The sequence below is a fragment of the Etheostoma spectabile genome, chromosome 15 (assembly GCF_008692095.1).
Source record: "Etheostoma spectabile isolate EspeVRDwgs_2016 chromosome 15, UIUC_Espe_1.0, whole genome shotgun sequence".
Taxonomy (NCBI): Eukaryota; Metazoa; Chordata; class Actinopteri; order Perciformes; family Percidae; genus Etheostoma; species Etheostoma spectabile.
The window spans coordinates 910039-936111 of record NC_045747.1 but is presented as its reverse complement, the minus strand read 5'-3'; the positions used below and the strand labels follow the sequence as shown (position 1 = coordinate 936111).

Below are 26073 nucleotides of genomic sequence, written 5' to 3'. Positions count from 1 at the left end.
AACCCTGTGTATCCTCTGAATGCTGACCAGGCACTTCACTGTCCCCTGCTGCACGTCACAGCTCACAATCCCTAATATTAAAACTATTAATAGCCAATAAGCTATCAGTGGTTCATTTTACTCCCAGTGGTAACATCAGTGGTGATCAAGTGTTTTCACTGAAGCAAAAGTATTATTATCTCTTTGCTATACCTTTACTACAAATATAAATTAATCTCCATTACAAGTAAAAGTCCTAAAACATAGAAGTATTCTCAGAAAGTATTCTCATATGAAAAGGTTGTTTTATGAGTTTTTTTGATCAATCTTTTCTACTTTTTCTTACTTGTTGTCTCTTTTTTCAACGCTTTTTTAATGCTTTTTTTCAATCTTTGTCCCTTTTTCTTTTGACATTTTCAACACTACATAACACTAATTTATTAACTTCAGTTTCACAGTTATTTTTGGAATTTCTGGTCAATAAACCTCATTTATAGGAAATGATGGGCTACCTAATGTTTGAGTTAGAAAATTAGAAATTAGGAATTATTGAGACTAAAATTAAAGAAATGGATGTTGATGGATAGTCACAGACTGAAAAATGTCAACTTTTACTCAATACTATTTCAAAAACTAGGATAAGACGGGTCAATTTGACCAGAGGACAACATTAGAGTTAACATTAATATGAGTCCCCCCAGCCTGCCTACGGCCCCCCCAGTGGCTAGAAATGGTGATAGGTGTAACCGAGTCCTGGGTATCCTGCTCTTTGAGGAAATGAAAAGTTCAGAGGGGCCGATCTGGAATCCTGCCCCTTATGATGCCATAAGGAGCGAGATTACCTCCCCTTTCTCTGCTTCGCCCACCCAGAGAATTTGCCCCGCCCAGCAGTGGGGATTTATGTTTGCTAATAATATGTTGGATTTCACTTTTTAATTTCTGAAAAAAAGTTCAAACATGAACAATAATTTGGAGGCCCCCCCTGCACCGACTCTAAAGACCCCCTAGGGGCTCCGGAGCCCATGTTAAAGATGAACTCTGCTTCTCTCTCTTCGTTCCTATGTTGAGTGTGGCGAGCAAACTGTTTGAAAAAATATATATTTTCATTTTTTTAAAATTGTTATTCAGAAATACATTTACAAACATTCAGTCATCACAGCTCATAAAATAAGATTATAGAGAAAAATAGCAACTTCTATTAGTAAAAAGTGATAACTACAGTAAAAAAACAAATCCATGAAGAGAGCAAAATACAAAATAATACAAAATAAATATAAAAATGTGACAGATTTACAAACCTCATTACTGATATTGACAAAAGCTGTTCTTAACAAAATTAATGGGAGTATAGGCCTATATCAGATAAAGTTATAGCTTTCTTGTTTGTTACTAATTTCAGAGACTCAAAACATGTGTCAATTTCAATTAGGGAATAATTTTAAATATGGTCTTGAATTAGACTATTCAAAGCGAAGCCTACATGTGCGCCCGCTCTACCACTGAGCCAACGGAGCCCCGTTAATCCGGGCGTCAGAGGGAGTCGCTGTGTTCATGGGTGGAGGTAAATGCGACGTCTGTGTAGAATGTAGGCTATGACCTTACTTAATACAGGTAACCTAATGGGCATATAATAATAACAATAAGAATAATAACCTGACGACATTAATAGCAAATGAGGCTCTTCGTGCGAGGACAGATGTGTCCGCGTTGGTTTCCCTGACTGCGGTAAACCGGCTGCTGCATATCCGCGAGCTGTGGCGGAACTTTCATTCATCTGAACGAGGTTATGGATGCCCGCGTGCCGGTGGGCTAGAGCAGCCAGTGTAGGCTAACTGATACGGGTGTTTCGTCTCACAGGAGCTCGTCTAAACCCCATCCAGCCGTCCCCCGAGGGCCGGGGAGTTCCTCCGCAGGGGGAGCGGGAGAACAGCGCGGCCACGGTCGCCTCTCCTCCGCTTTGACGTCTCTGTTCCCCGCTGTGGTGTGAGCTAGCGGTCCGGTCTCTCTGGAAACCAGGACAGACGAAGCTCGCACTCCTTTCACTCCTGACAGTGTTATGCTCGGTTGTCGACCGGTAGAGAAAGCCGTCTCTCTTTCTTTCACATGGGCGAGGACGAGAAGGGGACCTGCGGCCACATTCGCCCCGGAGGAAACGAAGAAAACCGAGATACCGGAGCGGCTCTGGACCCGGACAGAGAGACGAAATATGCCGAGCTGTTCAAGCAGCTGGACTTGAATAAAGATGGCAGGGTGGACATCAATGAACTGAGGACCGGACTGGCAGCTCGTGGTTTGCACCGGGGAGAGGCGGAGGAGGTGAGGCAAAGACCGGTGTTACAATCGCTAGTCCCCGGGAGACAGAGAGGACAGGTGCTGGTAGCCTACTAGGACCATAGGACCATAGGACCATAGGACCATAGGACAGGTGTAGTAGGCTCCACTCCTCCACTCCAGTACACTCTGCCCTATTCAGAGTTGCTTTATTGGCATGCAGGAAAGAGACAAGCAGGGATGACTGACTGTATAGACCTATAGATTAATATTACCCTTTATAAACCACCTTGGTAAAGTTGGTTTTATATTGGATGTTGGATATTAGACACATTCGAAAAATGTATTATGCAGCTTGCCCTTTTGACCCATTCATGTCCAAACACTTGTTGCACTCAGCTAACTCTCTTACACACTGTACAAAACCTAGTTTAAAAAAAAAAACATCTATTAATTTAAAAAAAAAAATGTTATAAATCTAACATGCAGCTTGTCCTTTTAACCTTTTAACCACATTGCACAAAACTTAGTTTTTCAAAAAACCCATCCTTTGATTTTTTCATAATTTTTCTATGTAAAACATTGCTATAAAGCTGTTATGCGGCTTGACCTTTTGACCCATTCATGTTGAAACACTGTTGCACTCAGCTAACTCTCTTACACATTGCACAAAACTTAGTTTAAAAAAAACCATCCTCTGATTTTATAAGTATTTTTTATGTTAAAACATTTTTTATGTATGGACATTTTTTATGTAAAAAAAACATTAAAAAAAATCAAAAGATGTTTTTTTGAAAAACTACGTTTTGTGCGATGTGTACGAGAGTTAGCTGAGTGCAACAAAAGTGTTTTGACATCAATAGGTCAAAAGGGCAAGCTGCATAATTGATTTTTCGAATGTGTTTAATAGCCAACATCCAATATAAAATCAACTTTACCAGGGATTATAAGCCAAAGAAGGAAAAACAAAAAAACTTTTAATATGCAGCGTTCAACTCATGCAATTCCTTTCCTATTTGCTAAAGTGTGTGTGTGTGTGTGTGTGTGTGTGACAGAGAGATGAGCAAATCTATGCGCTGCACACAGCTACAAAGAAAAGCATTGTGTGGTAAATAAATCAATATTGGGAAAGACTGAGATGATGATATGAAGACAGGACGAGGCCCCTGTGGTCATTACTCATAGGCCTATCATAGGGTGGTAGGCCATGCTCAGTGGCCAAAATTGAGCTTTCTGGGTCAGTATGTAAATGAGGTAGGCTAATACCAGGTATTTAGTTGGCTGTCTCAGCAGCAGGATGCTACAAGTTCCATTTGGAAGAGCTAAGGCTTTTAAAAGCTAGAGGTAATCCGACCCTGTGATGTAACCGTTTACAGCAGTGACTCATTCATATTAAACCACTGCCATCCAATCAAGTTACTGGTTTCCTTCAGAGTCCAACCACAACTCTGCCATTTTTAAAACTAGGCAAGGGAGCCCACCAGGTGTACAAAAAAAATCTTAAAAATAGAGCGATCCACTTTGTTGTCAGGTGCCTAGCAACAGTGTTCACAGTGAACTCCATTTCCCATTTGACAAACAAATCAAAGGCAGCTCGTGATTTGACTCTGTCTGTTTGCAGTGTTCATCTGTTTGTGTGTTACTTGCTTCGACCACATCCTCCAGATGAATGGATGATGAATCATGCACACGTTGGAAGTGCTGATGGGAAAACATTTCACTGGAATTGTACCTCTTTCAGTATAGACTATGTTCAAATTCAAAGGTCATTTGAATACAATACCAGGACAATACCAGGACGCTGAAACTGAAGCAGTTAAATGGAATTCCTCTAGCAATCATTTTATTCTTGTATCATCATAGAGGCATCGAGCATTACTTTTGTAATATTCTTATCTTACATAATTATCAACAGAGAAACAGCATCCTCAGCAGTAGAACTTTATATTATCTGCATATGGTGTTTGAAGTGTTGACGGCTGAGCTAACTATGATAGGAACCCTTTTTCCGCCTTTAAATAGTAATAGCAGCATGAAACAGTTACTCAACTCGAGCCCCTTGGGTCATTTGAGTGGCCTGGTTATAACACCATATAAAGACAACCTGTTCCAGTTTGCAGTGGAGTTTAACCCTTTGTGGATAAATATTTTAGCAGTCTGTCTGTAAAGGCCCTGACACAGCAACCAGATGGCTGCAGTCGAACTGGCTGACCCCCCGAGTTGGCCCTGTCACTCCCCGATGTGAGTCGAGTGCAGATTTGAGTCATGCATGCTCAGATTCAAACGGTTCACATAACATGTCACACTGAAAACACCACTCAACTGACAGCCTTTCAGGGCTGCCAACTTTTCCAAAAACCTTGGAGTGAGATTTGGGGGGGGCCAACCCAGATTTTAGCCGCGTGCTACAAAGCAATTTCTTTTGGTCTTTATCCTTTAGGGTTTAAATTGGGATTTGGTATATGTGGTGGATGGGGGACTCCTTAGGGGGGTCTGGGGTATGCCCCCCCGGAAAAAAATTTGAAAAATAAAACATTAATGGCACTTTTCTGGAGATGTTTTTTGCAAAAAAATGGAGAAATCAAGTCTTACATGTTTGTGCAAAACTGTAGAGTTAGGAGGCCTTTGTGTTGTTGTATCAAACAGGTTTTAGGCATTCGCTTTCATTATTAACTTCTTGATATAAGAACTGACCCCACAATGTGCCAACATATGAACCACATGAAAACAGTAGCTATGTCAGCAACAGCTGAGAAGATTTGGGTCTGTGGTGAACAGGTCCAGGAGTCCCTGGTGTAGACTAGGACCCAAAGTTAAACTAATGTTGGGGGATCAACTAAGACCACTGAATTCTAAAGAAATGAGAACCACTGAGTTACTAAATTCTAATCCTTTAACTTTGTGCCAAGGTTCAGTATGTTTGGCCCTCATCCTCTGGCCCCACTTACTGTTTTAACTTTTTGTGAAATAAACTATTTGTTCATTTAAAAAAACAATCAAATTAATTATTTAAGTTTACTTTAGAGATGCAGAGGTTAGAGAGCACAATAGTGGCCCAACGTTGCAGTATCGTATATATAATAATATATATATATATATAAATATATATAGGCTAGTATAGCTCAGGTGTGTTTCACCAGATTTCTGCCATATTACAACTTTGTGCACATAACTCCCTCCCATCTCTGTTGTCCGAGACTGGAGAGTTGTAATATAGTCGCTGTGCATGTCATTCCTCTCGCTGAATGGTAGATCTCATTCAGAACCGTCTGACAGACGCAGAGGCCCATTTGGGTCTCTGGTCTCTGACAGAGTTTAGAGGTGGCCGTACGCTGCTCTTTATCGGAGGTCTACGCATGGAGCAACGCGTCACTGCCCCCAAGAGCGAGTCCACTACAATGAACTGAAGTTGCTACACTACAGCCGCCTGCTCACCTCCCTCTTTACAGAGAGAGTGGACACGAAGCGACGGACGGTCTGTGATAATCAGAGCTCATACCTGAAGCCGGGGAAATGCACCTGGGATGGCTCGTGAAAAAAATGTTCTCATTTTGCGACAATTGAAAATTCCACAACAGGGGGCACTCTTAAGCCCCTCACAGTCTCTAAAGCACAACTAGTCGATCACAAGTGGCTCAACAGGTAAAAACATAGATAACTCATCTTTCAGAATTTGACCGACCGGGCTGACACTTCAGCGTGAGAAATCGGGGGTGTGGCGTGTGCGCGTGTGAAACCAGTCAAATGCGTGTGTCTCACGGCCAATGCGTGAGAGTTGGCAGCCCTGGCCTTTGTTGTGTTTGATGCTAACTTGTAGCCAGCAGTGAACCAACTTGGTTAACTAGGTCCATTTTTACTGTGTTGACATTACAGAAGTCTCTTGTTAGCATCTTGTATGCTACTTGTCGCAAAGTGACACATGCACGACTCAAATCTGCACTCGCATTACATCCGGGAGTGACAAAAAGTGCCTCGGAACACACCGAAGTGACTCCGACGTGCAACGGCAGCTGATGGAACGCGTCACATGGGTCTGGTTTCTCTGGAATTTCAAAGCCAGACTGTCATGGCGGCTTGGCGGTCCCACATTTTACTAAAATAGTTGTAGATAGTAGATAGTAGAAACGTGTTTCTGAAGATATTTTAAGGAGTAATCGGCCGTGCAGCTGCTGAATCTTCATTTCAGACCCACAAAGGTCAGTTTGAAAGATGTTCCTCAGATTTTGAGAGACTCTAGTCACGCTCGTCCCGCATTCCACCAATGAGATTTGTCTTTTGCGCCCGGACGAAACGAGCATGTTTCTGTCTTCAACTCTGAAGCACTGAAGTCATTTGGATGGATCTGCATGTGTGTGTGTGTGTGTGTGTGTGTGTGTATGTGTGGAGTGGGTGATAGAGGGAAGGAGAAGTGAGAGAGTGATGGTGATTAGCTTTGGAGCGAGTACTGACTCTAGAGTCCTAGTGAGAGAAGTGTGTCCCCTGTTCTTTCTGACCACGGTGAGACATCAGTTAGTCGGGAGGAAATGAAATGCTACTAAGCCACAACCGAGCAACGGCGTAGGGTCCGGTGTAGACGCAGAGGGGTCAGTGGGGCTCTGCGGTTGTACGCCGTTGATTCGTCGCACAACCATGAAACGACCTTTACATAGACGGGCCAGGCCACCCACACCATCCAGAGTACAGTCATTAAAAAGGTGACAGGAAAGGAAACTAGCGGTAGGCTATGTCACGTTTATGTGCTGTTTGGTAGGTAGTAGGGCTCGCCAATATATTCTCTCTATTAGTGATGAATCATCAAAAGGATTTTGAAGCTCTTATTTTAAGGTAAAAAAGTTGCATAATGTTGCTTTAATCAATTCAAATGATGTGCTACAGTAACCTAAAGAGCATGGAACTTAAACAAACTGGATTTACTAAGTCAATTAAGTTTATATTGAGTGTGAAATCACTCAGTACACTTTACAAAGACAAAGACAAATACGGAGACAAAAGACAATAGCTATATGAAATTTATAAAATAAAAATACAGATTAGTGATGAGTAAAGGCATAGAAAAGTAATAGTATGAGTGTGTTCTCATCTGGCTGTCCACAAGAACTAGTCTTGTATGCTCTCTCTCTCTCTCTCTCTCTCTCTCTCTCTCTCTCTCTCTCTCTCTCTCTCTCTCTCTCTCTCAAGAGTAGAGGGATTATATTGCAGCCAGGTAAGATGTGGTTTCCTTCTTGCCTTTCACCGAGAGCACCTTGCTTTATGTTCTGTCCACTTGTGTATCTGTTGCACTCTTTATGCACCCCCCTAACCCCTGACCCCTGTCACGTTGTTACCAAACCAACACCTTGTCTGGCTAGATGCATTCTGGGATAGGAGGAAAAAACTGTGTTGAGTGCATTTCTTTAAAGGTCCCATGATGTGGTGCTCTTTGGATGCTTTTATATAGACCTTAGTGGTCCCCTAATACAGTATCTGAAGTCTCTTTATATAGACTTTAGTGGTCCCCTAATACTGTATCTGAAGTCTCTTTTATATAGACTTAGTGGTCCCCTATACTGTATCTGAAGTCTCTTTTATATGACCTTAGTGGTCCCTAATACTGTATCTGAAGTCTCTTTTATAGACCTAGTGGTCCTAATATACTGTATCTAGAGTCTCTTTTATATAGACCTTAGTGGTCCCCTAATACTGTATCTGAAGTCTCTTTATTGCCTTAGTGGTCCCTAATCTGTATCTGAATCTCTTTTATATAGACCTTAGTGGTCCCCTAATACTGTATCTGAAGTCTCTTTATAGGCCTTAGTGGTCCCCTAATACTGGATCTGAAGTCTCTTTTGTATAGACCTTAGTGGTCCCCTAATACTGGATCTGAAGTCTCTTTTATATAGACCTTAGTGTCCCCTATACTGGATCTGAGTCTCTTTATATAGACCTTATGGTCCCCTAATACTGTATCTGAAGTCTCTTTATAAGACCTTAGTGGTCCCTAATACTGTATCTGAAGTCTCTTTTATATAGCCTTAGTGGTCCCCTAAATACTGATCTAGTCTCTTTATATGACCTTAGTGTCCCTAATACTGTATCTGATGTCCTTTATATAGACCTTAGTGGTCCCCTAATACTGTATCTGAAGTCTCTTGTTATTAGACCTTAGTGTCCCCTAATAGTATCTGAATCTCTTTTATATAGACCTTAGTGGTCCCCTAATACTAATCTGACGTCTCTTTTATAGACCTTAGTGGCCCCTAATACTGACCTGAAGTCTCTTTTATTGAACCTTAGTGGTCCCCTAATACTGTATCTAAGTCTCTTTATATAGACCTTAGTGGTCCCTAATACTGTATCTGAAGTCTCTTATATAGACCTTAGTGGTCCCTAATACTGGTATCGAAGTCTCTTTTAGATAGACCTAGTGGTCCCCTAATCGGTATCTGAAGTCTCTTTTATTAGACCTTAGTGGTCCCCTAATACTGTATCTGAAGTCTCTTTTATATAGACCTTAGTGTCCCCTAATACTGGATCTGAAGTCTCTTTTTATATAGACCTTAGTGGTCCCCTAATACTGGATCTGAAGTCTCTTTTATATAGACCTTAGTGGTCCCCTAATACTGGATCTGAAGTCTCTTTTATATAGACCTTAGTGGTCCCCTAATACTGGATCTGAAGTCTCTTTTATATAGACTATTATCTAGGAAATGTACTTCTATTGATCCAGTCTATCACCACACCCTCCTCTGTCTACACCTACCTCCACCATCTCTACTTCATCCATCCCATCTTCACCTGTCTGAATGACTGACAGTCTCCCTCCGCCCCCACAGATAGTCCTGGAGAGCGACATCAACCACGATGGTCTGCTGGACTTCCAGGAGTTCTCCCAGTACCTGCGGGCTCATGAGAAGAGGCTGAGGCTCATGTTTCACAATCTGGACCGCAACAATGATGGTATTTACTTACAAGTGCGCACGCACGCTCGCAATTCTCTGTCACATCCCATCCTGTTCTCAAAAAAACACGGGTCAGTGGTGCTCAGCGTCAGATACCAATGCTAAAATGCCCCTTCAGTGTCTGTAAGGAGGTTGACCTTCCCCCAGGAGACCAGGGTTCATGTCCGGTTCTTGGCCCATGTGTCACTGAAATGAACCCCCATTCTCCCACCTTTTCCTAAATCTGTCCCATTCTTGTCCTGCATGTCAGTTGAATGTACGTGACCTGGAGCGTCAAAAGTGACGCCAAGAGTCTTGACCAAGAGCGTTTGGTTATTCAATTCAATTCAACTCAATTCAATTCAATTTTATTTATATAGCGCTAAATCACAACAGTTATCTCATTGCGCTTTCCATAAAGAGCAGGTCTAGACCAGGACTCTGAGATGTTATTTATCTCCCAGGTCTTTCCATAAAGAGCAGGTCTAGACCAGGACTCTGGGATGTTATTTATCTCCCAGGTCTTTCCATAAAGAGCAGGTCTAGACCGGACTCTGGGATGTTATTTATCTCACAGGTCTTTCCATAAAGAGCAGGTCTAGACCGGACTCTGGGATGTTATTTATCTCCCAGGTCTTTCAATAAAGAGCAGGTCTAGACCAGGACTCTGGGATGTTATTTATCTCCCAGGTCTTTCCATAAAGAGCAGGTCTAGACCAGGACTCTGGGATGTTATTTATCTCCCAGGTCTTTCCATAAAGAGCAGGTCTAGACCGGACTCTGGGATGTTATTTATCTCCCAGGTCTTTCCATAAAGAGCAGGTCTAGACCGGACTCTGGGATGTTATTCATCTCCCAGGTCTTTCCATAAAGAGCAGGTCTAGACCTTGGGGGTGAGATATGACACCAAAGGAGACTTTTAGCGGCAATCAAACGCCAAAGGCACCCGCCATGCGTCAGTATTGGAGTGAAGAAACAGACCTTCCTGCTCTGCTGTGCAGGTCGGATCGATGTCGGGGAGATCCAGCACTCACTGCACCAGCTGGGTGTGGAGGTCACCATGGAGCAGGCAGCCAAGATACTGCAGAGGTACAGCGTGTGTGTGTGAGTGTGTGTGTGTGGGTGTGGGATGGGGCAGATAGCATAATAAATGACAGAAAATAACAGAAAAAATGAAAAAGGAACTATAAGACCTCTCTTCTCCATTGTGTTGTCTTCCCGTCAAAAACTGAAAATCAACACTGTTGTTGATGCTTTTTATCAATGTTTTTAACTTTTTTTTTTAACCTTTTTGTCCCTTTTTTCAACACTTTTGACGTTTGTTTCTCAATGTTTGTCACTTCTTTTGACGTTTTCAACACTATGTAACACTAACTTTAGACTTTTCACAGTTATTTTGGAAATTTATGGTCAATAAACCTCATTTATAGGAAATTATACCTAATGTTTGAGTTAGAAAAGCAGAAATTAGGAATTATTGAGACTAAAATTAAAGGAATGGATGTTGATGGATAATCACAGACTGGAATATGTCAACTTTTACTCAATACTATTTCAACAACACTTCCATTTGTTTTCAAATGCTATAAAATTGAAGTAGAGATTTGTACTTGCCAAAGAGCGTTGTGTGGAATCAATCATGTTATTTTGGGGAATTAAAAAGAACATTGATATAGGAAAATGGGTCAATTTGACCCGAGGACAATATGAGGGTTAAGCACGTCAATAAGCAACCATAACTTTTTCTTTTATTGTTTTGAAACTTAATGACTTTTCCTAATTAATGGCAAATGCTTATAAGCATGGTGTCAGAACCCACTGCTATAAAACCTACAATGGCTTCTCATCTGCTCTTCATCGCTGATTGGTGTCACCCTCTCTCTTCCCTTTCACATCTTCAGATGTCCAAAATCCTAATATGCCCCAAAAAATATTAATAAAAGCTAAATTGGTTTTTAATCAGGGCCTTTACTGTAATAGGAGAAACATAAAAAAACATGACATTTGTAAATTCCTTTATCATGGTGTCAGTCACTAAATGGAGGGGCAAATAACTGACTTTAAACAAGGATGGATCCAAGGGGGCATTGCAGGTTCAGGACCCAGACTTAAGTTTCGTCCCATGGTTTTTATCCACAACTAAACATGTAAGAACAAGACCTCTGGTTGGATAAGAGGAGTGCAACGTTCTATGGAGTGGTTGGAGGGATGAGTGTTCAACGTGCCATGTCATGGACAAAGGGAGTGGGTTTTGCAAGCTGTATTGCAATAATTGAGTCATCATAAGTGATCTGTTGATGAATTGTAATTCCTGGTGTGACTCTCTCTCTCCCAGCATGGACAGGGATGGCACTATGACCATTGACTGGAATGAATGGCGCGATCACTTTCTGTTCAACCCTTTCCACAACATGGAGGAGATCGTCCACTACTGGAAACACTCCCATGTGAGTCCTCTGGTTCCAGTCATAGTAATGTTACAGTTAATGACAATGCCAGTGTGTGTACATACAGTATATACACACATCATGCTGATGTTTGTTCCAGTGTTCATTTTTCTGATCAGTTTGGTTTTAATTAGTTATTTACTGGTAATTATTTGACTCGTGATTGGTCGGGCGGGTGTATGGGCGGGACTTTGATGCTTTCACTACTGTGCCAACACTGGTTCCAAAATCACAAGATGGCAGCGCCCGTATCCAGGAGATTTTGGCTTTGCTTTTGTACAGTTAGATGACGTGGAGACACTTCGTCCTTCTTTATATTCAGTACAGTCTTTCATATGTAATGTTCTGCCTAAAAGGAAGTTTTTCCTTGCTACTGTTGCTCTAAATGCTCGTTCTTGGGAGAATTGTTGGGTCTTTGTAAATTATAGAGTGGTCTGGACCTGCTCTATCTGTAAATTATAGAGTGGTCTAGACCTGCTCTATCTGTACATTATAAAGTGGTCTAGACCTGCTCTATCTGTACATTATAAAGTGGTCTAGACCTGCTCTATCTGTAAATTATAGAGCGGTCTAGACCTGCTCTATTAGTAAATTATAGAGCGGTCTAGACCTGCTCTATCTGTAAATTATAGAGTGTAGATCTGTATAGTGTCTTGAGATAACTCCTGATATGATTTTATATTATAAATACAATTTAATTGAATAAATACATATACAGTACATATATATCTAAAGAAACCTTTAGCAATTTTACAATAAGGAGGCTTAAAAAACTAAAACTAAATACAGATTGACCCTTTTATTTCTGTTGTTCTAGATGTTTGACATTGGGGAACAGCTGACGGTACCAGACGAGTTCTCGGAGCAGGAGCGGCGCTCAGGTCTGGTGTGGAGGCAGCTGGTTGCTGGAGCGATGGCAGGGGCTGTGTCCCGGACAGGAACTGCTCCACTGGACCGCCTGAAAGTCTTCCTGCAGGTGGGTCATTTCCCTTTTACTCCGACTCATATGATGGAGGAACTTTTTAACTAGCCCCACTCACACACATTCTGTTTAGAGTAATTATAGATTAGTGTGTATATATTTGTATGTATATATTGTTGGTTGTTTTGTATGTGTAAGCGCATTGGGAGCAACGATGTTCAAAAGTAAAATTCCTCTTATGTGTCCTCATACCTGGCAAATAGAGCTGATTCTGATTGACACTGCAACATAAGCACTTGCTTGTTAACCAAATTATCTTATTGTATTGAGCAATAGATTTCAAGCTTACCATCTTTTAGCTAGCTGATACTCCAAAGATAAGACAAGTGGCTGCATGACTCCATTTCCTGTTTCAGGCGTAAATGTTGGAGGGCTGAACAAAAGTGGAAATCCACCAAACTCCATGTTCACTGTCTCTATTAGAGGTTTAACACTATGTTTCCTGTGGGGTGCCTCAGGGTTCTATGTTAGATCCTATTTTATTTACATTGTTGAGCTTTCCCTAGGTCATGTTATTAGCCAATTTAAAGATATTTCAAATCACTGTTTTGCTGATGATATTCAGTTGTTTTTTCCTTTAAGGGACAAAGGGATAGTTTAGCTTAACACAGGCTGTAAAATAGATGACTGACCCACCAGTGTTTGTGTGTCCAGGTACATGGCTCTACATCTCGGGGGATTAATCTGTGGTCCGGACTGAGGGGGATGGTCCAGGAGGGAGGCGTCGTCTCCCTCTGGAGGGGAAATGGCATCAACGTCCTAAAGATTGCCCCTGAATCTGCCATTAAGTTTATGGCCTATGAACAGGTAAGAGCACTCCAATTAATCAATGACAAAGTGAACACCTGTCTGATTGCATATGCTCGCAGATAGATTAACTGCTGCCTAGTGTGTCGTGTTGGATTGTTATTAAGGAACAATCATAATGGTTCCTCTGTCTCAAAGAAAGGGAACAAATCATACATAATTTATCATAAAATGATGTGTATAGTATACCTTTGCACTTGTCTTCTCTCATGCTGAATCAAATGAACACCACTCTTCTGCGCCCGCCCAACACCTTCTTCCTGCTCCTTCTCTTGCTCTAGATCAAGTGGCTGATCCGAGGAAGTAAAGAGGGGGGCAGTTTAAGGGTACAAGAGCGGTTCATTGCTGGATCTCTGGCAGGAGCTACTGCCCAGACCATCATCTACCCCATGGAGGTCAGTTTGACATTTTTGTAATTGGAAAGGTTATATTAAGACAGGGCTGAAAGGCCAATTTACAAATTTCTTGGCACTGTTTCTGGAGCTTAACACTGTTTTGTCACTTTTAAATTAATGGAATCATGTTCTGGTGAAGACAAATCTATTTTAGAGAGCATTTTCATAAACATAAAATAGAACATTTAATAGAAAATAAGAGCCTGGCTCATGAGAAAGTACAGTGCAGACCTCTGTCAAGGCCATGTCCTCTCTCACACTGTTATAGCAGTGTATATTTTCCCAGTCAGAAACTCATTTTCTGATAATTTTGACATCACATGAGTGCAGCACAAACGCCAAGGAGCTCAGAGTACAACCTGCTGTTTCTAGTTGAGTTAATTTTAGAAATCTGGAGGGCTTCTTGACATGTCTAAAGGCAAGAAGACCCTGGTGGAGTCCCAGAACATGCTGGTAGGGTTACATAACCCATTGCGTTCTGGGAAATCCAGAAGAAGCTGGAAGACTTGGCTAAGTTGAACAATGTCTTGGATGGCCCAATGCTACCATGACCATGGATGGTTGGATAATGGTCTCTTGATGCTATTTCTTTGTAAATAAAAGAATACAAAAACAAGTCATGTCCAATTAAAGAATAGAAGAGTTTTCCTATTTGTCCCCACTCTTTTACCTTCTCCTACTTTCCTCTGTCCCCCTCTGTTGGGTAGGTGCTGAAGACACGACTTACATTAAGGCAGACAGGACAATACTCAGGTATGGCTGATTGTGCCAGACAGATCATGAAGACGGAGGGAGTCCGGGCTTTCTACAGGGGCTACCTGCCAAACACACTGGGCATCATCCCCTATGCTGGCATTGACTTGGCTGTGTATGAGGTGTGTGTACATTACAGTATGTTCTGTGTGTAACTTAGCTACTTTTCTGCAATAAGGGAACCGTGGTGGGAACTCTACAAAAAAGAACTACAGAATGTCGTTAGATTGATAGGTAACTGTGTGTGTATGTGGCTAAGTGTAAAGGAAAGTCTGTTAAATCCCATTTGGAAGTGGGAATGCGGCCCAGAAGGATATATTTACACTTTTCAATCATCTGGGTATCTCCAAAGATTTGAGCAGTCAGATTTCAATGTGAAAATGCATCCAAATATTTCACTTGAATTGGCTAAATGTAATTGGAGCTCAATAAAATGAGCTTTGAATACACAATACTTGTTGGTAGGATACTTTCATTGTTGGTTTTGTCTTTTCATGACATTGATATATCGGCAGGCCGATATTAGGCATTTCCCGATAAAGACAAATAAAATTGAAATGCATATTAGAATATGTTGATTGTTTTTTAATAAGACTCTCATCTCCTTTCCTTTTTTCCGTGCTCTTACGGTAAACCCTACTTTCTTTCACTCTTCTCCATTATTTTTGACACTCTTTCTGACGATTCACGCTTGGAGACTCTGAAGAACGCCTGGCTCCAGAGGTACTGTGTAGACTCAGCAGACCCAGGAGTGTTGGTCCTGCTGGGCTGTGGGACCATCTCCAGCACCTGCGGCCAGCTGGCGTCCTATCCCCTCGCTCTCATTCGGACACGTATGCAGGCCCAAGGTGAGCTGTACAGTCCATAACCTACTGGAGGTTCAGACATGCTGTACATACAACTGGTGTGAGACCGAGTTGAAGCATACAGAGGATGAACAACAATAACCAATAACAATAACCTCCATTGTGCCTCTTCTTTCAGCCCTCGCTGAGGGGAAACCCAAGCTGACCATGCTGGGCCAGTTCAAACACATCATATCCAATGAAGGTGTCCCAGGCCTGTATCGGGGCATCACCCCCAACTTCCTCAAAGTGGTTCCAGCAGTCAGCATCTCCTACGTGGTGTACGAGCACATGAAGAAAGTTCTCGGGGTGGGTTACTAGACTGACACGGAGCAGAGGGATTCATCACAAAAAAATGACAGAAATGCTTCATTATGGTTTTCAAAGAAGAGGAAGAGGAGAGGTAATGATGCAACTGCTCAGACTGCAACAGAAAAGAAAGCAAGGAGAGGGTAAATAGGCCATTTAAGAAGTACTGATGTATGCTTTAACCCTTCTTTGGACCCAGTCAGGTTCAGGCTTGTGCAGCTTGCGGGTAGTCTGCAGGTAGATCACATTCGTTTGTGGAATTGGGTAAAGAGAAAAGGTAAATGTGGGTCCCCCCTGAAACCATTATGCCACATATATAAACTACAGATTATGCATTCAAACTCAGTGTATTTGGATTTTAACAAGTGTATTTACTTGGTCCAAAGTACAGTCAAACAATGGAGACAATGTGAGTACTACAAAGTACTAGGACAGGTCATATGACTTTTGGAATATCAAGGTAAACAGTTACCCGTCACAAAGTTATCTACCAGGAATGTGTCCTTGCATTTATCTGATGGGCCAAAGCTGGGAATTGAATCTGATGCTGCCGGTTGTGACCCCCCCATGGAGTCCAGACACTGATGGCGTCTGATGATTGTCCTGAGACTGGGCGGGGATGGAGAGGAAGGTTTCACTCAGTAGCTTCAGAGATAGTCTGAAGAAGGAACTCATTGCAAGTCAGTTGTATTGGCTCTGTGGAGAAGTTGTCATGTTGAGATGAAATTCTTCCTGAATATGGCCTCAGGTACCCGCACAATACATTCCCCTTCCTTTCTACTTTCATTGCAGTACTCTGTAGTTTTACTGTTAGAGTGTTCACCCTGGAGAAACACAGTGAAGGAAGGCCGGCTCAGCACCAAAGTTCATTCTTAAACCTAGTAATTTAAGAATTTGTAATTTGGACAACAACAAAAATCCAACTCAAACTCCCATTACTAGATTTTCTGGAGCTTTCAACCATATCACACAACTTGTAGTCTACACCTGAGAAAACTGCATGCTCATGAAGACTGGGACGTGCAGTAGAAAAAGCTAATTAACTACTATAATTAGTAATTGACTGTAGAACAAATATTGTTTAAATATTGTGTTATTATTTGGAGCATTGTGGCCAGAAAAGAGGGAGGGGCAGCTAACTAGAACCTCTTTACTGAAAAATAGAGGGGGCTGGAATATTCCCCATGTTGTTATTGTGGTGGCGAAGGCCATGCTTTAGGCCCCTGGGGTGCTGTCCCACGGGGAGAGTAATTGATGCACTTTTTTGCCTTTTTTTGATCAATGAGACTCATATTTGCAGTTGAAACCATTGGTTCCAATTGTTTCTATCAAATCTTCTTTGGTTTTTCAGACAAAGTGTGTGTGTGTGTGTGTGTGTGTGTGTGTGTGGTCAAAAACTGCATGTACTTCCGAGTTGCACCTAAGGAACCAAAGATTGGATTGTATTTATAGAATATATCACTAATTGGCTCTTAACCCTTGTGTTGTCGTCCCAAAAATCAGCACTTTTTTTGACGCTTTGTATCGATATTTTTAACTTTTTGTTCCATTTTTGTTCCATTTTTGATCACTTTTGATGTTTGTTTTTTTCCATTGTTTGTCAGTTTTTTTGGACGTTTTCTACACTACGTAATACTAAATTGAATTTATGGTCAATAAACCTCATTTTTAGGAAATTGTACCTAATGTTTGAGTTAGAAAAGGAGAAATTAGGAATTATTTAGACTAAAATTAAAGGAATGTACAGTATGATCACAGACATATAATCACAGACTGAAATATGTCAACTTTTACTCAATACTATTTAAAAAACACTTTTTCAATTTTTCTCCAAATGCTATAAAATTGAATTAGACGCCCCAAAATAAATGAAAGTAGAGAATCAATCATGTTATTTTGGGTGGTTAAAAAGAACATTGATATAGGACAACATGGGGACAACATGAGGGTTAAAGTTACATTTGCTGTAAATGCAATCTTTTGCAGTATTGGGAGGAAAGTATTGCAGTATATTTCCAGTCAAGGAGAGGTTCCATTAGACCAGTGGTTCTCAAACCATTTTGAGGATGTTCTCCCTGTGAAATCTTCTCTGTGGCATGTACCTTCCGACCAGCGCAAAGCTTTTTTTTTTTTTTTTGAAAAAGCCCGTATTACGAGTTACATTAGAGCGCTGCACCACAAACCTTTTTGTAATTGTAATTGTTTTAATTTATTTGAACAGGGACAGTGCACAAAAAAACATTAATAGATGCCTTGTGCCAGGTTGTTGCTAATGGCTAATTTACGCCCGTAGTCCCTGGGCATTAAATTACAGTTCAACATATATAATAAGGATATATGAAGTCATAAAAATCTACAGAAGTTATTATCCCCCTATCCCACCCCAGACACACACAGTAATGTAGCAGATCAATTAACTAGTGGGAGCAAGTCCAAACTAGACTACATAGTCTTAAATCTAGTTGTTGTTTAGAATAGACTAGAAATGCATTACTAAATTAATTACTATTATAGTATACTTTTTCATTGAATTATGCATAACTGATATTTTTAAATTAACATATTTAAAAAATAATTTCACGTACCCCCTGCAGTGCTCCAAAGTGCCCCTAGGAGTACACGTACCCCCATTTGAGAAACACTGCGTTGGACCAGTTGCCCCTTTTTTGCCCTTTCTTTTGATAGAAATATAAGATTACCAAGGTTTTTTTGTACAGTCCCTAAAAGACATTGAGTTTGGATTATTTGGTACAAACTCATATTTCTAAGGTCAAGAATGAACTTTCATGTTGAGCTCAGGTGTAACTTATCATATCATATAGTATCATTTGTTCTGTAGATATTCAGCTGGGAATGTTTTATGAAGCATATCAGTATAACGGTGTGTCCTCTCAGGAGTCTAAAATAAAAGACTAAAAAAAGCCCGGGGACACATACTGCTGTTTTCTGCCACGTCGGATTCTCTGACTTGGAATTAGAGCCCGACCGATAAAGGATTTTATTTGAAAATCCGATATTCCAATATATTGGCAGAAATATAATTTTTTTTTTAAATCCAGACACGCGTAACAAAACCTGAACCCGAGTTCTCACTAAAATAACATGATAATAATTTGTTGTATTGTCACCGAAAGAACAGAGGAACATCAAATTATATTAAAGTTCTGATAAATAAAATGTATAAAAATACAAACTTAAGATATAAAACTTAAAGTCCTTTGAATAAAAAAAATAATCAGCGTTGCCAACAGGGACGTTGTAGATCGCCCTCTGGTGGACAGACTATGCAACGCTCATAACAGGGTTTACCGACCGTTTTTATTTTATTTTTTAAATATTTTATTTTTCAGAATTATTTATTTATTTTTTTCTTATTTATGTATTTTTTGTCGGCCATTATAAATGCTGATACCGATAGCTCGAACTACTTTCTATACCCCGTTCCCTGCACTGGAGCTTCAGTCTTGAGCCAAAAACCCAAACCTCTGCTGCTGGTGTCAGACTATGGAATATGAAATCAATAGCAAATTGAAGAAAACAGAGGGAAATTATTGAGTGTGTATACCGCTGCATGGTGTTTTGTGCTGATCCACTCCCATACACTTTGAATGCCATTATTTGCATAGTAGTTAACTTCCCTTGCCAGCGTACTGGGATGATGAATGCGTGCTGCCGCCGGGGCCTTGCATGCATGAAATCAGATTGTAAAGCATGAGTGCATGATTCCAAGCGTTTAAGGGCGTTACAGCTGCCTTTTCTTCTATGAGCTATTTTCAATGAGCTGTTGTAGCGTAACTTTGATAAAACAAAAACAAAAAGAGCTTTCTAGTTTTGATAAAACACATACAAGATGAATGTGTATGTGCACTTCACATGCCTCAGTGATGGAAGGATTCTGTGGGACTGTGAAAGGAACAGGGCTCTTATTGTTCCGTGGTATCTGATGTGTTGACAGCATACCAACATCCTCATAGTCATCTTTAAAGCTGCACTAATTCATTTTTACTGCAGTCATAACTCAGGCAGTTCTCAAGACCCAACCAACAACCAACCAACCAACCAATCAGTTGTATTTGTCACATGAAGGTACAATCTAAATGAAATGAACATAGATTGTTCAAACTGTTGTGGTTGTGCACCTAACACACATCCCCCCCCCCGCTGCAAAAGTTGAGTCCTTTTTTCCAATGCGACGATGCACAGTGCAAATCAATGAAGACGGATTCTTGGTTGTTTGTTTTTAAGAACATTTTTGGGGCATTTTGGGCATTTAATGGATATGACAGTTGCAGACAGGACAGTGGGGGTGGAGGGGGTGGGGGGAGGACAAGCAGCAAATGTCCACAGGTTGGATCTGAGGGTGCCCCTGCTTGCTGTTTGTTGGTTTCTTAAAATGAATATGCTTTCCTTCAGAAAAGAACTTCATATTTTGACGCCTGTTGTGTACTTTTCAAAGTATGAGTGCTTACGGTCCTTGTTTCGCATAATGAATATTAAATGTACTGATTGGATGCTCTATATGTAAAAAGTATTTATAAAATAAATGTCCAAATTTTGCGTGCAAAGCTTGTCCTTTTGATGACTCAGATGTTTGCTATACAAAAATGTGTTTATGGTTAAATCACTTACAAGAACACAACATTGTTTTTAAGAGCAGAGATTCCATAGCCTGACGTGGTCATATTCAGATTCTAGTCAGAATATGGGTCTGATTCTGCTCCATTATGGGGGGTGTTTCAACCCAACCAGGTAAGAAAATGCCTCTGCACTCATTGGATAGACCTCCAACCAATCAGAGCAACGGATAGACTTCAGATCCAGTATTAGGGGCCACTAAGGTCTATATAAAGAGACTTCAGATACAGTATTAGGGGACCACTAAGGTCTATATAAAAGAGGCTTTGATACAGTATTGGGGACCACTAAGGTCTATATAAAAGAGACTTCAGATACGTATTAGGGGACCACTAAGGTCTTATAAGAGACTTCAGATACAGTATTAGGGGACCACTAAGGTCTATATAAAGAGACTTCAGATCCAGTATTAGGGGACCACTAAGGTCTATAAAGAGACTTCAGATACAGTATTAGGGACACTAGGTCTATATAAAAGAGGCTTCTGATACAGTATTGGGGACCACTAAGGTCTATATAAAAGAGGCTTCTGATACAGTATAGGGACCACTAAGGGGTAATTAAAAGAGACTTCAGACACAGTATAGGGGACCACTAAGGTCTATATAAAGAGACTTCAGATACAGTATTAGGGGACCACTAAGGTCTATATAAGAGACTTAGATACAGTATTAGGGGACCACTAAGGTCTATATAAAAGAGACTTCAGATCCAGTATTAGGGGACCACTAAGGTCTATATAAAGAGACTTCAGATACAGTATTAGGGACCACTAAGGTCTATATAAAAGAGGCTTCTGATACAGTATTAGGGACCACTAAGGTCTATAAAAGAGACTTCAGATACAGTATTAGGGACCACTAAGGTCTAATAAAGAGACTTCAGATCCAGTATTGGGGACCACTAAGGTCTATATAAAGAGACTTCAGATTCAGTATTAGGGGACCACTAAGGTATATAAAGGACTTTAGATACAGTATTAGGGGACCACTAAGGTCTATATAAAAGAGACTCAGATCCAGTATTAGGGGACCACTAAGGTCTATATAAAGAGACTTCAGATACAGTATTAGGGACCACTAAGGTCTATATAAAAGAGGCTTCTGATACAGTATTAGGGACCACTAGGTCTATAAAAGAGACTTCAGATACAGTATTAGGGACCACTAAGGTCTATATAAAAGAAGAATTCAGATCCAGTATTAGGGGACCACTAGGTCTATATAAAGAGACTTCAGATACAGTATTAGGGACCACTAAGGTCTATATAAAAGAGGCTTCTGATACAGTATTAAGGGACCACTAAGGTCTATATAAAGAGACTTCAGATACAGTATTAGGAGACCACTAAGGTCTATATAAAAGATAATATATAAAAAATAAAAATTATAAAATTAAAAATAACAGTTAATGTACCCAGACTTTGTCGTACAATAAAAAAAGAAAACAAATTCCCTGCCAATTTAGGGTTTACCCACAGTAAATTAAAAACAACAACACTATTCTGTTCTGTAGTTTTTCTGTTAAAGTGCAGTCATAATGTTCAGATGTTAGAGTGCACCTTAAAGCTAAGCTAAGTCCTCGGGGTTACGTTGGGGTGAGTCTATGGCCTGGACTCATTTTCTAAAATCCTGGCAATGCCACTCTCTATGACTCTTTCTTACACGACTACTCGCAGTTCAACCATTTTTGGAAGCACAGAACTACATAACCCGTCATGCACTCCGATGCAGCGCAAATCAACGTCCGGGTCACGAGGTCAAAAGCAGAACTGTTTTGGTTTTCCCTGATATTAGCCAGTTTGTTTGGAGCTTAACACTCGTTAGCTCGCTAGCGTTAGCAGCTGTACAAATGGACGCTTTGCACCGACACCGTTCGCTTTATAAAGGAACAACTCCGCCATGGAAAGAAACATACCGCAAGGTGAGACATAAATACTGTTAACTTGTCGGTTAGCTAGCTAGCGTGTCGGGGCCCGCCAGTCGTTGACGCTGGTTTAACTCGGTGCTCCCCTGTTTCTCTCACGTAGCGCTGTGTGGACAGGCTGAAGAACAGCCGGACGAGGCTGCTGGACAGATACCGTCAGACGGGAGAGGGCGAGCGGCGCAGCGGCTCCGGGGCCTCGGTCATCGTCCAGGAGGTGATGGAGGAGGAGTGGGTCGCCCTGCAGTCAGAGGACCGGAGACTGCCCTCGCTATGGGGGCCACAGGGAGTTGCAGAGGTCGGTCTCTCTGTCTGGTTTTTATTTAGTTATGTCTTTTCTTCTACATAGGCATCCGTTCTCTACTCCTGGGTCTCTGTATCTACGTAGTTATGCCTGTTGTCTTTCTGTTTTTCTCTGGGTTTCTTTATGTTCTCAGCATTGTGATGTGTGGCCCCAGAGAGAGAGCTACCTCTACCTTTTTAGATACCATCTTTTTAATACAAAACTTAATCTTTCTTCACACCAAATCAGTGAGTTAAAAAACTTCTCTCAGAAAATGACTGTTTGAGAGACGAAATAATTGGGGTGTCCCCATCTGGAGTGGACTCTTAACACTGAAGTCTGTTATTTCCAATCCACAAGTTTCATTTCATTCAGTGGGGGTCTGCTCTCTTTTCTTCCATAAGCAGATGTTCAGTGTCATGAACGAGTATGATGAACTGGCAGTACTGGAAGAAATCCAACAAGAGCTCATGTCTCAAGGTAAAAAACACATTTCCATCCACTCTGACTCATTTTTTTGGACATTATACAAATGTCCAGTATAACACCATATATCTACAAGATTATTGACAGTGGTCCTTGCAGCGTGGTTTTGCAGATGCACTGGATTCAAGGAACCAGTTAAAGTTGTGAAGTTTTTCTTTGTGCCCCAGAAATGTCTATTATTGAAGAGTTCGAGAAGAACCTGCAGTTTGAGCAGCAGTACATATCATCTGTTGTGGAGGGGATGGAGGAGATGAATATTATTTGCCCCATATGTCACATGTGAGTCCTAGAAATGACTGTTATAACTTAATTGATAACAACACCTTTTTTTAATGATTCAACATTAACAGGCTTATTTTGTCTTGCAGGAACAACTTGAACATCAACAGCCATTTCATCTCTTGTCCGTGTGGACTGGACATTAACAATAAGGTTTGTTTGTTTTAACCCCATCCTATTAAAAAATGTGGGACAAATGAGGACACACAATACACACAATCTTTATTCTTAATGTCACACTCAAACACAGACAGTACAATGTAGATAACTTCTATTACTGCGTTTTTACCCATCCTAAGTATAAGTAACAGTGAACATCTACTGTATACATGCAGCATCAGGGGAGCAACTTGGGGTATAGTGTACTCTTTGGGGACAATTTGACACGAGCCTCCAAAGACATAAATCTGTAACTCTCTAGAACTCCAGAACTTGCCTGAGAATCAGCGTGTTTCTAATTTTTCTTCAAATTAAAAGTAATCCAGGGATAGCTGTATGTACATCCATGGGTGCATTGCAATTACGAACTGCTAGTAGCTAATTTGACTTTTTATTGGTGCAAAATTGTCTAAATAATTTTAGACTGGCCAAAAGAACATTATATCTCCTGTTTACATCTGTTCTAAAACTTAACATATGATTGTCCCCTAAACAGGATAAAGGCAGACTGTCCCATCAACATGATCCCTTATCCATTCATACATACAGTGGTGCTGTATCTTTTGTCTTTTGGAAATTAATCTTAATGCCTTAATTTAATTTTTATTTTGTTTGATTGGAAAAATCCAATGTTTAAAGACACTAATTTTCTTTATGAATGAATAATGTATCGTTAATAAGTAAATAAATAAATAAATAAATAAATAACTGTTCTTCCTTAAAATACAGGGGGCATAAGTATACAGCCCCCCAATGTTAAATTCCCATACATTTAGGCAGATTTTTATTATTAAAGGCCACTTATTACATGGATCAGGATACTATGCATCCTGATAAAGTTCCCTTGGCCTTTGGAATTAAAATAGCCCCCCCCACATCATCACATCCCCTTCACCATACCTAGAGATAGGCATGGTTTTATTCCTGTTAGCCTAACAGCTGGTTTGATTTGCATTGAGATGATCTTATGGAAAGGATCCCATGCCAATGTACCTAAATTAATTTGCACCTCTTAATAGGCCTACTAGCACTAGAATTATATATATTTCTTTTAAAGTAAGTGCTGTAGTACAACTAGCAGGAGACTAGTTATAATTGAGGTAAATTTAGAGTCACTGCCTTTGTTTTAATCATTAAAGCTACATTTTGTAAGAATTTCTCCCATCTAGTGGTGAAAATGTATATGACAACCAACTGAATCTTACTTTGGGAGCGAGTTGCTCCTATGTATTCTGAATGGCAGGTTCTACGCTTACCAGGATACTTTAGTTGTTAGAAGGAAATACACAAGAATGAGCACGTATTTGTGGGCACTAACTTTTTCATCTCGAACATGTTAAGAGGCTATAAACACGTTTATAACTTGCCCTGTTTAAGCCTGTTAACAGGAGGATAACTCAGTGTAGGCAGCACCGATTGGTTAGTTTCCCTCTACTGACAGACCTCCACATTTACATACAACAGAGCTTGGAATCGACCGGAATGCTCCTTTTTAAGTGAATGAGTAAGTCAGGTCTCTACTTAAAATGCTGCAACGTTGTACACCTTGTCTTTAGAAACCGAACATCACGCCTGATATCCTGCGGAATCTTCTGGAGTCCACGGTATCCCAGCACATGGAGGACTGTTTGCACAACCCGGTGTTCTCTGTAGCTCCAAACACAGACAGCTCTCTCAACCTGATCGTAAGCTGCAAGGTAGGCCACTGCCAAGTCATCTGGAAAGCAGTTAGCCAAGAAAAACGTCTGTTACAACTGCTTCAAATGCATAACTCCCTGTTGTGGGGGATTTTTTTTCATAGGCCTTTAGCTGCTTTTGTTGTAATGAAGGAAGGGCTGTATTTCCTTATTGTTGAGTATGTACTGGCCTGTTGCCCACGTACGTTCTCTGCTACCTGACTGACCCAGTTTTCCTAATTTAAAAGGAAAAAAAGTGTGCCACACAATAATGGTTGTATCACGAATGCAGGGCTTAAAGGATACTGGCCCCGTTTTAGGGGGAGAAAAAAATGTGGTTATATTTCCAGGTCAATTGGTTTCACATACGAATCTTATGAGAGGACTACAGCTCTAATGTTACAAGCCAATCAGAAGCGGGGCGGGTCCTGGCAACGCCCTGTGATTGAGATCCATACGTCATGATGGTGTTGTCAGTGAAAGCATGGAGCGCATGGTCATAAACCTGGGGATCATGTTCCACCCATAGATAAAGGACTCAAAAATAAGTGGTGCTGGGCATAGATAGAAGAAGTAGATAGACACGGCGAGCATTTGGCAGTTGGTGCCAGAAACTGAGAGAGCCTGGTGCTTGTCTTGCTCAAGGAAGCTACTAAATGCTATATGTCATATGCTATACTATATGCCAGCAGCAGTAAGAAAGTGCTCGCTAGTCATGAGTTGGACCCCGGTTATAGAGCCACTCAAACTTACCATGAGGCTGTCGGAACAACTGTTACAGCCGTCTATGACTACCCATGTCTGCGACTTAAAAACGTGTTATGTCACATGACTTGGCATTCACATTCTCGCAGCCACTGGTCACCCTGTGTAGAAAACTAGCAGAAGACAGTGTCTAAAAGTGTTAAACTAGCCTGTTACAAGTTT

At 40.8% G+C, this 26073-nt stretch overlaps 2 protein-coding genes across 3 annotated transcripts in view; both read left to right on the top strand.

Moving 5' to 3' along the window:
• Window positions 1–1504: 1504 nt before the first annotated feature.
• slc25a23b (solute carrier family 25 member 23b) lies at window positions 1505–16614 on the top strand. The gene is made up of 10 exons (XM_032538306.1): window positions 1505–2295; window positions 9063–9186; window positions 10169–10256; window positions 11503–11614; window positions 12432–12590; window positions 13251–13403; window positions 13685–13798; window positions 14506–14673; window positions 15249–15399; window positions 15536–16614. Exons 1-10 carry the CDS (start codon window positions 2083–2085, stop codon window positions 15715–15717), a joined length of 1464 nt encoding a protein of 487 aa, XP_032394197.1. The 5' UTR covers window positions 1505–2082; the 3' UTR covers window positions 15718–16614.
• A 5430-nt stretch (window positions 16615–22044) lies between these two features.
• rpain (RPA interacting protein) overlaps window positions 22045–26073 on the top strand; it is a 4270-nt gene continuing 241 nt past the window's right edge. The window contains exons 1-6 of one of the 2 annotated variants that reach the window (XM_032538351.1): window positions 22045–22263; window positions 22370–22561; window positions 22951–23026; window positions 23200–23311; window positions 23401–23464; window positions 25027–25167. In XM_032538351.1, coding sequence (XP_032394242.1) covers window positions 22192–22263; window positions 22370–22561; window positions 22951–23026; window positions 23200–23311; window positions 23401–23464; window positions 25027–25167 — 657 coding nt within the window. In that variant the 5' untranslated portion in view covers window positions 22045–22191. The remainder of the gene's footprint in view (window positions 22264–22369; window positions 22562–22950; window positions 23027–23199; window positions 23312–23400; window positions 23465–25026; window positions 25168–26073) is intronic. The other variant, XM_032538352.1, reaches the window with a different exon arrangement.